Here is a 13,643-nt window from a genome sequence, read left to right as displayed (position 1 = left end):
CTGCTTTAGATGAAAGTAATGAAAGTTACTGTACATATTTATCTACAGAGGAATTCCACCTGGAATACGTCCAGGAGTTCCTAAGGGGCCTGCAGGTCATCACCATTTACCTGATGCTGATGCAATTAGAAAAAAAATGAAAAGATTGAAGGAGGTGTCTAAACAAGCCAATGCAAACAGGTTGGACTATGATAATCCATGAACTTGTCCCTACATGTTAGACTTCTGTGCTGTGTCTTGTTTCATTTAGTAGTTTGAGATGTCTCAAAAACACTTTTATCCATTGGTACCATGCTGTCTGTATGTGTGTTGGTCCCTCACAGACCACAGTTCTTTTTAGAACCAATGGATACCTTGGCTTCCCCTAACAGTAGAGAAAACGAATTGCTAACAACTGTAACTGGGCAAGATTTCGGCCAAAATTCTTGGTTTAATGCAGTTACAGTCTAGATAACGCTACAACCCTCCTTTTCTTTTTTCATAGTTCTACTTCTTGTGTTACTGGCCAAGATGCTTTTGCTTTTGCTTGCCATCCAAGTGTTTGATTCTCTACCATAGAGCATTTAGAAAGTTCTCCTGTAGTTTGCTGCTGCAGACTTTTTAGCTCTCCTGTTTATTGGTCAGTGGAAAATTTTTAGGAGCTTTCTTCAAAAGCTGTGAATACGAGGTATGATAATAGTGTGCAACTTCTGGTTTGATGATACTTATTCTTGGCGCTTACTATGAAGTATGCATGCATTTCATATACAAACAGGCATTATTTTTTAATGATTTCTCTCTTTCAAGTATTTTTTTTCAAAACTGCTTTACTTTCCTTCAAATCTATTAATACTGCCCCAAGGACTGTGTCTGCACTAGAGAGCAGTAAATGGTGAATGTCCTTTTTAGTCAGTCAGTACTTGAGCTTTGCTTACTGACTAAGCTTCTCAGTTAGAGGGACAAAACTTTCTCATGCATTATCTAAACTTCTGCAGATCCAAAAATACGTTCCATGGACAGAAAGATAAATAGAGGTCATGAGAGGAAAAGGAAATGGTCAGAGAAAACATTGTGCTTCTAAATTTAATTTTATTCAGTTTCACTTATTTATTTATATATATGTGTGTGTGCACGCATATATGTTTGTGTGCAATGTATATATATTACCTTTTTAGGTTTTCTGTTTTAAAATTTACAAAAATAATATGATAACATGTTTAACATGAGTGTTATCATCTTTCGAAAGAGAAGACTGTGCTATTTATGTATACACTACATAAATATATACTAATATATATACTTTTTTCTATGTAGCAATCTGGGCCATTGTGAGCTAATTAAAATTCTTTCTGATACACCCCGGTACTGGAAAATGTATTTTCCCAGCTGACATAGATGTTTTTCTATTCTCCTGTGCCTATTCTCAACTCTACACACAGTGCCACCATCCCCAAGTCATGTCTATGTTAGGAAACATTATTAATGTTTGCCTCACACATTTGACTATATTAAATACTATTTGGCTACAACCAGGTAAAATGCTTTTAATATGTTAAAATGGAGAGGAAATATCATAGAGGTCTGCAAATTATCAGATGCAGATGAAGAGGAAGTGATGATTTGATATTTCTGAAATCCATAGACCAAAAGCACTCAATGAAAATTCCAGGCAGAAGTTTGAAAACAAATAGAGATTTTATTTTTTTTCCTAATTGAGGTGCTGTCTTTTTGGTATCTAAAATATGTTAAATATTGTTATTTTATTATCTAGAAATAATTTTATTGTCATAGCCAACATAAAATTTCTCTCCTGTGCTTTATTGATTCAGCTGAAGGTGAAATGTAAAAATACATGTTCAGGATGTTTAGCTAAAACAAAGACCTTAAATAAATGGAACTTTCTTAAAGACAGGTAATTTACAGTATATATTAAAGAAGTTGAGAAATTCTCAAGTTGTGATCTTGCTGATTACATTGCCACATCTAGCATAAAACTAAATACATCTTCAGCAATCTTTAAAAATTGTCTCTTGGACAAAAATGTAGTCCAGAAGAAAACTAGTTCAAACATTTTTAAAGCCAAATGATTCATTTTTTTGAGTAGGGAAAAACAAATTATCAATAAATTTAGTTGGAATAGGTATTTGCTGAGGACTTTGTTTGAGACGGATAGTTTTCTGCTTGGAAAGCACCTCTCCTCCAAAACTGTAAGCTAAACTTCACCTATATTACAGGTGTTTGGACAGATTTCATTATCCACTGAATGAGTTAATATGTAATAAACTGTTACAGTCAAAATCTTGCAGTAAGTCGAATAATACATGTATGCAAAGATTATCAAGTGTTTCTTTGTCGACTGACTTGTGTTTTCAGAGCAGCTACAGGATTTGTTTTATTGTATCAAAGTACTTTGATATCTGACTTTCTCTTAATGAATTACAGCAAGTGGAAACATAGTTTCATTTCCTCACTGCTGGAGGGAGAAAGCCACAAGATGCAAGGGTGTTTAATTAGTATGCTAATTCATTTGTGATTTACCAGCAATAGTTCCTGTATTGCAAAATGATTCTTCTTAGCTGTTCCAGCCTGTTGAGCTATTCCTATCAGCTTATTCCAATTTCTTCCAGCCTGTTGCTGGACCCCCATTACTTTGCAGTCGGAAGAGGCCGAGGATCCAGGGAAAAGGGATTTTCTCTTCATTCTATTAGAATGTCTAATACCAGTCTGCAGCTTCTTTTATGGAAAGCTTTTCTGTAAGTCCACTTTTAACTAGTTTGTCAGAAGCTGGATCCCCTACAGAATTATCATATTTACAAGGAGGCTTGCCAGGTGCTCAGTTAAAATAATTTGAACATAGCCTTCTTATCTACCCAAACTGGTACCTGACCTGGGGTGGAACCTATGAAAAGCATCCTGTTCTGGCCAGTTCTGCAGTAGGGAAAACTCTTTCCCTGCTCCTCTAAAAACAAACATAAATCCCTCCACGGAAGTAGTTCCCCAGTACCCTCAGCATACTAGCACTGTGCTTAACCAAGGGGTAGAAGCTCTTACTCCAAGTGTAGGTTAGACTTGAAAGGCTTCTGCAGTATTGATCTTACTGACTGGCTCATGTGATGAGTTCTTGCCCATCTCTGAAGGAAACCTTGAAGGAGTATGTCCTTTTTCACAAGTGATAGCAGTAATGGAACAAGTTGAGACATTTCAGAAATAACTGCACTAAGATTATTTTGCCTTGGATTTTTGTTTCGATGACCAGGATATAGAAGGACAGTACCATGTTATGGATTTTTTTAGTTGTTCTTTTAACCTAGTTCATCTTTCTTTCTTACATTTTGTGAAAGTCTGACTTGTGTTTTACCTGATAAAAGGTATTTTTAAAAGAAGCCTTACTCACAGAAAGTTACTTTTTCTTTGTGTCCCAGTTAATGTGTAAATGCAGTTGTTTTTTCTTTTTGTTTGTTTCTTTTGAGTGTCATATTCAGAGACTTTCAGCTTGGTATATGTTGCAATTACTCAGGCAAAAAGGATGGGTAGCTGCAGAAAGAGAAAAGCAAGTCGAAGAATTCTGGCAACGGAAGAGAGAAGCCATGCAAAACAAAGCTCGAGCTGAGGGACACATGGTATGGAATCTGGTCTTTCTGTATATATTACTGTTCCAGCATGCTTTATGAACCTTTAAAATAGCATCATAGCCATAAAATGCTGGCTAAATATTTTCTTTATGTTTTAAAAAAAGGGGGTGAGGGGTACATACTTTATTTGTGCATTTTATGCTCATGGTTTTATTAAAATGTAACAGAATTGTGTGTGATATGTTTCACCAAGATTGTGAATTTATCAACAAAGCAAAAATTTTTTTGTGCATATCCAATTTGATGTTGTGAGTTTTAGAACATTAGTTTCCTGTTTTCTTTGGTCACTAGCTTTAAAATTTTGGTTGAAATTAAACTTTATGTTCAGTAACTGAAACTTGAAATGAAGCTTGGTGAACTGATAGCTCAGCTACAATAGTGCATTTTACAAAAAACACTGCTTATTAACAAAATACTGTAAAGACATCCATCTTGTCAAAGTTGATGTTTCTAAAATTTTTTTTCTTTAGAGGTTGAAACTATTGAACAGTGTCACATGTTCTTTATTCTTTATGCTTACAGTTCTAAATTCAATGTTCCTTTAGGAAATCTGTTTCACAGTACAAGTCTTGGAAATGACTGGGACTTGTTGTGTGGTTGAACTATGTATTTCCAAAATATGGAGAGTTATGCTTTTTCACACTATACACTTACAAGCAAGTCACAGTGGTGTTGTCTGCTGATTAAATGAAACCAAATATGCTATCAGTGCGGTTAGATAAGAGGGACTGCAGCTTTATAGCAGCATATCCATAGTTATATCTGAGTATCAAATCATGACTTAAAGCCAGCTTTTTGTTTCAAGGATAATTTCAGTTACATGAAGCAATTTTGAAGTATTTAGATTCCCTGCCTTGATGGTGAAGTTTCCTTAAATTAGTGAATTAATTTTAAAGCATGAGTTTATTACTTAAGAACAGTGTTTCTGTTTTAAAACACTCAAGACCAGTAAATCATTTTCACAAAAAGAAAAATTCCTGTTTTGGTAAGACTGCATCTTCATAGATAAGTTCTTAGTAGTGCCTTCATCCATTTTGTTCTTTACTTTGTTGGCATTAATATAGGTGTATGAGATCAGTTTAATGCAAGATATCCCAAGTATTCCATTTCTCAGGTTTCTGCCTGCCGATAAGGTATTCAGCTGAGCCCAAATGTTTTTCACTTAATTGCTGCTGTAATAAAATGGGGAGGTTACTGAACAATTGTAAAGATAATTTCCAGATTCTTAAGACATAGTAATTCTAAATCAGGGTTCCAAATTCATGTACATGGCAAATTTGCCATTGATAACAGAAGCCCTCAGCAGCTTCCTTCTATTTGTGCGGGAGAATAATGTGAGTGGCTGGCAGTGTTTCTCATATATCATGGTCTGGATGATCTTCTCATCACTAAACTGAGAGGAAAAATCAGTAGGAATGGTCAACTAATATGCAGCTTTTAACTGTATAAAGACTTGGGATTAAGTCAAATGACTCACTCTGGCTTACCAAATGTCAGTTAAATATAGTAGATATAAATTTTAATTTTCAAGCAACAGTCTAAAGTTTGACTCAGTAGTTGAGTCAATGGTATTTTCAGCCATCCCTTCTTTAAGACAGCTGCCTCTGACCTAATTTGCTATTTCACTATAGCTGTATGGCATTGCAAAACCTTGAGTCCTGGTTATTTTGAATCTTAACATGTGTTCATCTAGGTAGATGAGTAGAATGTTAAGTATTAACAGTGTGCAGTGATAATATCAGTTCTTAAAACTCTTGCTTCCAGCTCCCTTCTTGTTTAAGAACATTAATATAAATCACCATCAGTTTGTTGAGAAGGCCTAGAACTAATCTGAATGCTAGCATGGAAAATGAGATAAGTCTTAAAGTGCCATTTGGCTTTTGTAAAGCTCAGGAACGTGCATAAAACAGTTAATCAAATATTTTTTCTGAAAAGGTGAATATGGAAAATATTTCTGTCCTATTTCTTGACTCAGCACTCATGTTGAAATCAGATTTCATGAAGTCCTTCCTCATGAATTTATGCTGCTTCTTATCACGAGGATGGTTCTTTTAATTGGTTCTCTGACCCCCTCTAGTGATTAAACCACAGAAGTTTAGAAATATGCTGTTACTTTTTTAGTTACTGTTTTTTATCTCTCTCTTGGAAGAATATTTAGCCAGATTTTTTTTTTTTTTGATCCAATCCTTCCTGTCAAGAATTTAACTGGAGTATTGACTTACAAGGGGTTTCCAGTACTCGAGCTTGAGAAAGCTAAAGCCCTGGTGTTTCATAAGGCAGAAGATGCATATAACCATCACATGTACACTTCCTATCTTTATTGTATGTAAATTATACAGATTTAAAAGTAAGCTATTGATTCTGAGTTAACAAATCAGGATATTTTAACCTACTCCACAGAGGCTTACGCTATATCATTACTGATCAAAATAATTCAATAATATGATTTTAAACCAAACAAGTAACCTTGAGTCAAATGGTTCTTGTACTGTCTTATTTTGGACTTCTATTTTTATTCCCTTTATAGGTTGAATCTCTTTGGTGACAATTAGGACACTGATTACATCACACTAGCCAAGATTATACATTGTAAATGCATATGTATTAGTTAACATAGCTTGTTCAATGTAAAAGGCAAAATGTAATAAGTATATATGGATATTTTATGAGTGTTTTGAGTTTGCTACTTGTAGGATGTAAAAATCAATGTTAAATTTGTCATGATGGTGGATAATGCTTAATACAAGAGCATAGAAAGATTCCATTTTTATTTTAAACTTGGCTCAACAATAACAAATGCCAACTATATGCCACAATTTGTGTATAATCCAGATATAGAAAAACTCATGCCTGCCAGAACTTAAGCTTTCTAACACAGCTGTAGAAGATCAGGAAAAAGACAGCTATATGATTAAGGTTCTAGCCTCTCTGTTTGGCTGCTCAGGATATTTAATTACTGATAAATGTTTCTTGTAAGTGAAAGGGGTTGTCAGTTAACTTCAGAACAACTGCAGATCATTGATGATTCAGTTTCTTATAAGTAAACAGTTATTATTGGATAAAGCAGATAATTCTACAGCCCCAGACATCTTAAATTTGATCCCATTAAATGGCAAACAGGGTACACTGCAAAACGTGGCAGATATCTATGGAGGCAGGCCCATTTCTGCAAGAGGAAGGAAATCCAGAAACAAGGAGGAAGAGGTATGCTTGCCGCATGTTTGCCACTTTCATCACACAAGTAGTGCCATTTTGACCTTGACTCTGCCTAGTTTTACTGCATGGTCCTTCTGTGTAACAAAATAAGAGCTTCATAGATTCTTAGGAAACAATTTATTGTATACCATCCCAGAGGTTGGTTTTTGTTTTTTCGTTGGTGGTTTTTTTATATATTTGTAAAATAATAGTTGTCTACAGCAGTCTGTCTCAGAGAGGTTTTTGAATGTGCATACACACAGACATGACTCCATATATCTTAAACCTTTTGTAATAAATATAACCACTCCTAGCTCCCTTGATTCCATCCAGTGTAATGGTAGCTTAATACTGAGGAATGTAGGTTCCAGTTTTCTTTATTTCCACTAGATGAGTTTTTTTTCTGGAGGTTAATAAATGCTAATATAGTGGTAGCAATGGTGTTTTTTCTCTCATTTTATTGGACTTTTTCTGGAATCTTACTTATTTTAAACTAGCAATACTGCAAACCATTTCTGTCTAATTGAAACTTGCTTCCTTTCTTTGCCTTAGGAATATTTGGCAAGATTAAGACAGATCCGGCTACAAAACTTTAATGAACGTCAACAGATTAAAGCAAAACTTCGTGGAGAAAAGGTCGGTTTGAGAAATATTATTTCAAATTTTGAGAAGCTGGCAGAGGGAGCTGTTCTTTTATTCACACAGAAAGACTTTCTCATCAGAAGTTTTATATATACATAAACATATATTTTTTTAAAATTTAGTTTTGTTCCACAGCAAGTACCTCCATCTCTTCTTCCAGAATAAAGTCTGTTTGATATTTATGTGTTGGAGAGTGCAGCTTCAGTGCCTGTAAACATGATCTTTTAAAAACAAGACAACATAAGTTTACATCTGCTTTCAATTATAGGAACTTCTCTAGAATTGAGTTTTTGACAACGCTCACACTGAATGCATATGAATTGATTCTTTTTGTACATTCTGTAAGGGTGTTAGAAATTAGAGATTCTTATCATTAGAGAGGGGAAATGCCTAGCATGAGCTCGATTTTTTATTAATATAGTTCTTCAGACATGGGTTTTCCAAAACAAAGTTCATAACAGATATAGCACCAGTACTTTTTAAGGTGTCAAATATATAATCCAAGGTAAGCTTGGACGCAATTAATTTACTTGTTGAATTTTTTCATTTGAGAGGCAGTCTTCATAGTAAATAGGGTCTGGAGATTTTTTCCCTCTTTTCATTAACCTACTGTGTGATCTTATACTCTTAAAGTATACTCTTAGAGTATTTGAGTTTTCTCAAGTGATTGAGCTGTGATTTGAAACCTGAAAAGTGTCCCTGCCTCACCTCATTCAGTATCTATACTAGGTGCTTTCATGTACCTTCCTTATGTTTAGTGAGTGGACATACAAGGCAGAGCATGCCTAGTACCACTCAGTTTCTTTTGACCACCATCTTAGTTAAATGGAGTGCTGCACGGCTGTAACTTTCTTCTATGTAAAAATATTCTGCTTTTCCTGTATTAGTGACTTCTTCTAAAGTGTTTTCTTTATTTTCTTTAACCTTGATGCAACAAGAGAAACAATTTGTCCTTTGACTGAGATGCAAAAGTAACTTAGTGCCTTAGAAGCTGCTCATCCTGGTAAAGTGAAACAAGTGCCATTATTGTGACTGTGACATTAATTCTCCTTATGGGTTATTAGGCTTCTGAAGGCATATCGGGAACCTAGCTTCCTTTCCCAGTAGCTATAGCTTACCTACGGTGCTGAATATCCCAGAAGTTATGCCACCTACAAAGGAACAGAGAATAAATAAACATCTTTCCAGGAAGTGAGCCCAAACTAATTTTTTCTTCAAGACACTACCAGGGGTCACTCCATGCTCTGTCCTAACTGGCTTTTGCACCACAGGAAACATTTAGCCTATGTATCATGATGATCAGAGGTCCTTCCGGCTCTACCTCTGTGGTGTTCTTTTATCATTCTTCTTAATGGAAAAATGAAACTATTGCTTTTCTGAGTGAATACTGCATCTGTAAATTAACATTCTGAGAGAAAAAGTAAATGGCATCCCCTCATCTGCCCATGCATTGATCACAAAGGGAATTGGAGTATGAGTATATCTTCTCCTCAGAGGGTAGTTACAAAAAGGGGAAAAAAGGTTTCTGGTTTCATGCAACATATGTTTGTTCATACTGAGCATACATGTGAACTTCCTGTCTCAAAATAATTCAAGTTACTGGTAAATAACCTTTCTTCTTCTTCTGTATAATTCCTCCAATTTAACATGCCTCACTTGCAAGGTATTCTGTACCCTATGGGAAGCAGTGCTTTAGGCAATGCTATAAAGTGACCATGTGGATCTCTACTTTTTTTTTGTCTTTTTTTTCTTTTTCTTTTTTTTCCCTTCCTCTAGATGCATTCATTCTTGCAGACAAGTGTTGACCCCTAGATACAAATTTGGAATTAAGAAAATTCAAGGAACCTGCCTCACAGAAGCTAGGCTCTTTCTGTGATATCTAAAAGGAATTAAATAGTTTATGCAATGAGTATGTGAAGAACAATATAATGCCAATAATATACAAGGAGTTCATGTATAGCAGTCAAATGAAATGTGCTGTATGCATACAAATTATGAAAGAGAGAAAGCAAAGCACATGGAAGAGAGAACAGTTCAGTTTTATTTTGAGGATTGCTAAGTGTCAAGCCTACCAGAGAAAAAGTCTTAGCTTACCGAAGTTCAGAGATCAACTTTTTAGAAGGTTTTTTGTTGATCTGCAGATGGGAACCTCAGCATAGAGGTTCAGCTCTAGAGGAACGCTATCTCAGACCAAAATCTTTTATTTTGTTATAGATATAAAATTGTTAATTGGTATAAAGTAAGTAAAGACATCTATTGCTAGGGCAATGTATCCTATTTTATGTATGATAAATGAATGTATTTATTGGCTGCTTTCAATTAAGATGGCTTTCTGTCCTTTGCCTATGAAAAGTGCCAGATTTTTTTAAAAAGTTTTTCTATCTTCGGTGTTTTTCATCTTTTTCCTTTTAGCTGACGGAAGCCAAGGTGGGTGTGATATTCTTTTTTATTTTTACCAAAAAAAATTTACTTAAAAGTTTTGCCTGTGTTTTGCTAACTTATTTGTAATGCTACTCTACCACTTATTAAATATGCTATAAGAAGCCTACTAAATGACTTTAGATTAAATGAAAAGTCTGCACAAGTTGGTCATCGGCAAAAATATGTTCCTATCAGATTTTTTTTATGCTCAATTTTGTCAGTCTGTTCCATAAGTAGGAATATGCAGAGGCCATCAAAAGAAGTAGTTTGTTTGAAAATGGAGATTTTAGAGGTTGACCCTGTATATTCTTGCTTGCTTTCATTCCCCCCCCCCCCCCCATTCCACCTTTCTTGCAGTTAACTGGAGCACATACGTGGAAGAAACTGAAATTCCATCAACCCTTTCTCATATACCTTACCTGTAGAATATGCAACGGTCATGAGGGGTGGTGGGGAGAGGCCAGCAGTGAACATTGTTAGTTCAAGTTCCACTGCCTGAGCAGCAATAGACCCATCATTTTCCTATTGGTAAAAGCTTCATATCTTAAAAAAAGGTAACTAATCTTAAAAATGCAGTTTAGTCTAAATAGACATTACATTTGAGTGAAGAGTTAACTAGTAAAATTATGGCCTGTGATAGTCAAGCAGTCAGTCTAGATGATCCCACTAATTGCTTCTATCACTCAGCTTTTAAATACATTAATGATAACTCTTACTTTGCAGAATGAAGCTGGCAGTTCTTCTGATGGACAAGAATCAAGCGAGGAAGCAGAACTGAAACGCAAAAAGATAGAAGCACAGAAGGTAACTGTGAGAAGAGAGGAGCTGGCATTCGTTATTTAAAATTGCCTTTGCATGTCATGAGTTTTTTAACATTTCATTTTGTTATCAATAGTTTATTCATTCATCCCCTACAAGAGGCTTTTGTCTTTTTAAGGATGATGTAGCCATACATATTTTAACTGTATTGAAGTGACAACTCTTTGTTCAACTGATTTGTCTCAGTAATTTTAAAATATGTTGTGACATAAGTCAACAAGCAAAAGATTTTTCTCATCTCTACCTTTGAGATTTTTCTCTAGATTAGCTTTAGTCCTAGAAGCAGTTTGGCATAACTAGGATAGTATTTTGATATGGAAAGGGAAGGGAAAATATACCATAAATAACCACTTTATTTTAGGTAGGAAAAACCCTTTATGTATGCTGCCAGGGTCTACATGTAGATTGGAAGGTGGGCTATACTTCCCTATCATGAAATATGTTTAGTTCAGTGTTTTAAAGCAAATGTGATTCATAGAAATCCAATATTTAATTGGAGTTTTACTCCATGTACTTGTCAAATATTCACTTATTTTTCCCATTATCTTCAAAGATAAAAAAACAAGCTGACTTTAAGCCCAACCTTAATTAAAGTAAAAGTAGAGGTGAAACAGTAATTAAAGCTTTTTACATTCATGTAGAGTTTAAACTGAATATTTAATATTTTGTCATTAATGCATTTAGCTTCAAAATTAATTTTAAAAGAGATTCCAATTTTAAAGGACTTCTGTTTAAGATTACTTTGCGCATTAAAAGCGTTACCTTGCCAATCAAGAATTGTAAGTAAATTCTGAGGAGCTGTTACTATTTTTGAGACAGGAGATCAGTTATAGTTATGTGGTGATGTTGAGTATTGGTGGAGTCCTCTCTTCACAGTGTATAAAATAAGTGAGAGAAAGGGAGATGAAATGATCATGATCCATGTTTTTTTGTTTTTTTTCAAATGTTCCATGGAACTAAATGCTCTGCTTGTAATGATTTTAAGTTGGTCTTTTTTTGGTTATTACAGGCCCAAGCAAATGCTCGAGCTGCAGTTCTGAAGGAGCAATTGGAACGAAAGAGAAAGGAAGCCTATGAAAGAGAGAAAAAAGCTTGGGAAGAACATGTAAGCAAATTAAATCTATTATATGCAGTCAAAGTATATAGTGCTATGTCTTTGTGTGACTAAAATCTGTGATTTTCAAGGTTGGATGATTAGTTTGCCTTCTGAAACTAAGAACATCTGTTGGTCAGAATTCTCTCATTAGAAGCCTAATATCAAGTATACTTGAATGAAAAATTTGACTCAAGAATTTAATAACACCAAACCTAAGAATCATTAGGATTACATTAAGTATTTTACTAATGATCCGTAACTTATGAAAGTGGACATAATCTTCTTTTGCTTGTGTGTGCTGTAGATTGGAAATAGTGCATGTGTGCAGCTGGCAGTTGTCTTTAGTAGTTTGAGAATTTGACATTATTGTCCATTTCTAAGGTTACATGAGCCTATTTGATAGTACTGCATTTAACATGTGAAATCATTAATAAATGAACAGTTGATTAGAAAGGTGTGATTCAGCTAGTTTCTATTGATGCAGGAAGCTTAAAAAGCTGTCATAAATTAAAATATAGATTAACAATTCTATACAAGGCTATCACAGTGATGCTCCATTTGATCTGTAAAACAAAACTTGAACTGTTATGCTGAAAGCAGACATGTATAAAACTAGTTACTCAAAAACACCGCCTTTATCATACTATAGCATAGACTTGATGAAAATTTACTCCCCTTGAAAGCCTGCTGTAGGGCAAATAATTTTTTTTTTTCCTAGTAGTAACAGGAGAAGATTTCAAACCAGTGCTATGAAAGGGTTGGTTCTTTTACCTAAAAATTACTTCTTTCAGTAAGAAAATGCAGTCAAGTAAAATAGCAGCCAGGGAGAAGGGGGGAAGATGTTTGAGACATCGTCAAGCGGAATCTTCTATATTGTTATCCCTTACTGCTATCTGTTATTCCCCAATCATGATTTAAAGCCAACGGTCTATTTGTCTATTTGTTCTTGCTGTGATAATTTGTGGCCTGAAAACATACGTAACTCTCCTTCTGGTTTTGAATTTAAAGTTACAATCACTGATCTTGCAGAAGGTTTCTTCCCACCGTTATAGTAGCCCTTCCTTCTGAATTTTGTTCAGCATTTTATGTTTTTAGTGTGAAGCTTTTAATTTTCAAAATATTAAAGCTAGCCGTTCTCTAATGAAGATACTTATTATATAAATAGGTTGCTTGAAAACCATTTTCATAAATTCTGCTTCAAGTAGAATTTAGTTTATTTAGTCTGAGTTAGTTTATAGATTTAACTTTTTTTTTTTTTTAAACTATATACAGCTGATAGAGAAAGGAGTAAAGAATCCTAATGTGCCTTTTCACATGGGAGCCATAGGACACAGTCCTGTGCATGGCCTACAAGAGCATGGAGCATCTCTTTCTAAGCCACAGCTTCCACCGAAGCCTGATACACCAGTCATCTCCATGACTTCTGCTTTGAAGGAAGTGGGTGTGGTAGGTACTTTGCTAGAAGGTAAAAGAAATGGAAAAAATAGGCAGATATACTGGTTTGAAAAAGCACTTTTAGAAGAATGTATAGATTAGGTAAAAGAATATCTGAAAATGCTTAAGGATACTAGATGCTTTTAATTAAAAAAAAAATTTTTTTTTAAAGCTTAGAAACTGCTGAAATGGATGATACATTGAAACTCTTAATAATTCAATCCACTTTGGACAAAACAGCTTATTTCTTATGAAGCCTGAGTTGCAACTTCAGTTCTAATCAATGCAGTCATGACTAGTGGAGGAAGTCATCAACTAACCAGAGTTTTCATCTGCCTCTTGAAGTCGGAAGATATCTGGTGGAAGTGACGAAATAAATTTTGAATGATAGGACTATTTTATTTTAGTTCTTGTTTTCAGTGAGT

General features: G+C 34.7%; 1 protein-coding gene across 7 annotated transcripts in view; it reads left to right on the top strand.

The window, feature by feature from the left end:
• The window catches only part of NEK1 (NIMA related kinase 1), a 50,515-nt gene that overhangs the window by 20,780 nt on the left and 16,092 nt on the right, over positions 1 to 13,643 (top strand). For 4 of the 7 annotated variants that reach the window (XR_010884397.1, XR_010884395.1, XR_010884396.1 and 1 more), the window contains exons 16-22: positions 49 to 180; positions 3,497 to 3,599; positions 6,732 to 6,815; positions 7,359 to 7,442; positions 10,593 to 10,673; positions 11,698 to 11,793; positions 13,057 to 13,230. Coding sequence is in view for 1 of the 7 variants with exons in the window: in XM_067297896.1 (XP_067153997.1) it covers positions 49 to 180; positions 3,497 to 3,599; positions 6,732 to 6,815; positions 7,359 to 7,442; positions 10,593 to 10,673; positions 11,698 to 11,793; positions 13,057 to 13,230 (754 nt within the window). In the remaining 6 variants the exon portion in view is untranslated. The remainder of the gene's footprint in view (positions 1 to 48; positions 181 to 3,496; positions 3,600 to 6,731; positions 6,816 to 7,358; positions 7,443 to 10,592; positions 10,674 to 11,697; positions 11,794 to 13,056; positions 13,231 to 13,643) is intronic. The other 3 variants (XR_010884398.1, XR_010884399.1, XR_010884400.1) reach the window with 3 other exon arrangements.

Source organism: Apteryx mantelli, chromosome 5, assembly GCF_036417845.1.
Source record: "Apteryx mantelli isolate bAptMan1 chromosome 5, bAptMan1.hap1, whole genome shotgun sequence".
Taxonomy (NCBI): Eukaryota; Metazoa; Chordata; class Aves; order Apterygiformes; family Apterygidae; genus Apteryx; species Apteryx mantelli.
This window is presented reverse-complemented; position numbering and strand designations above follow the sequence as displayed.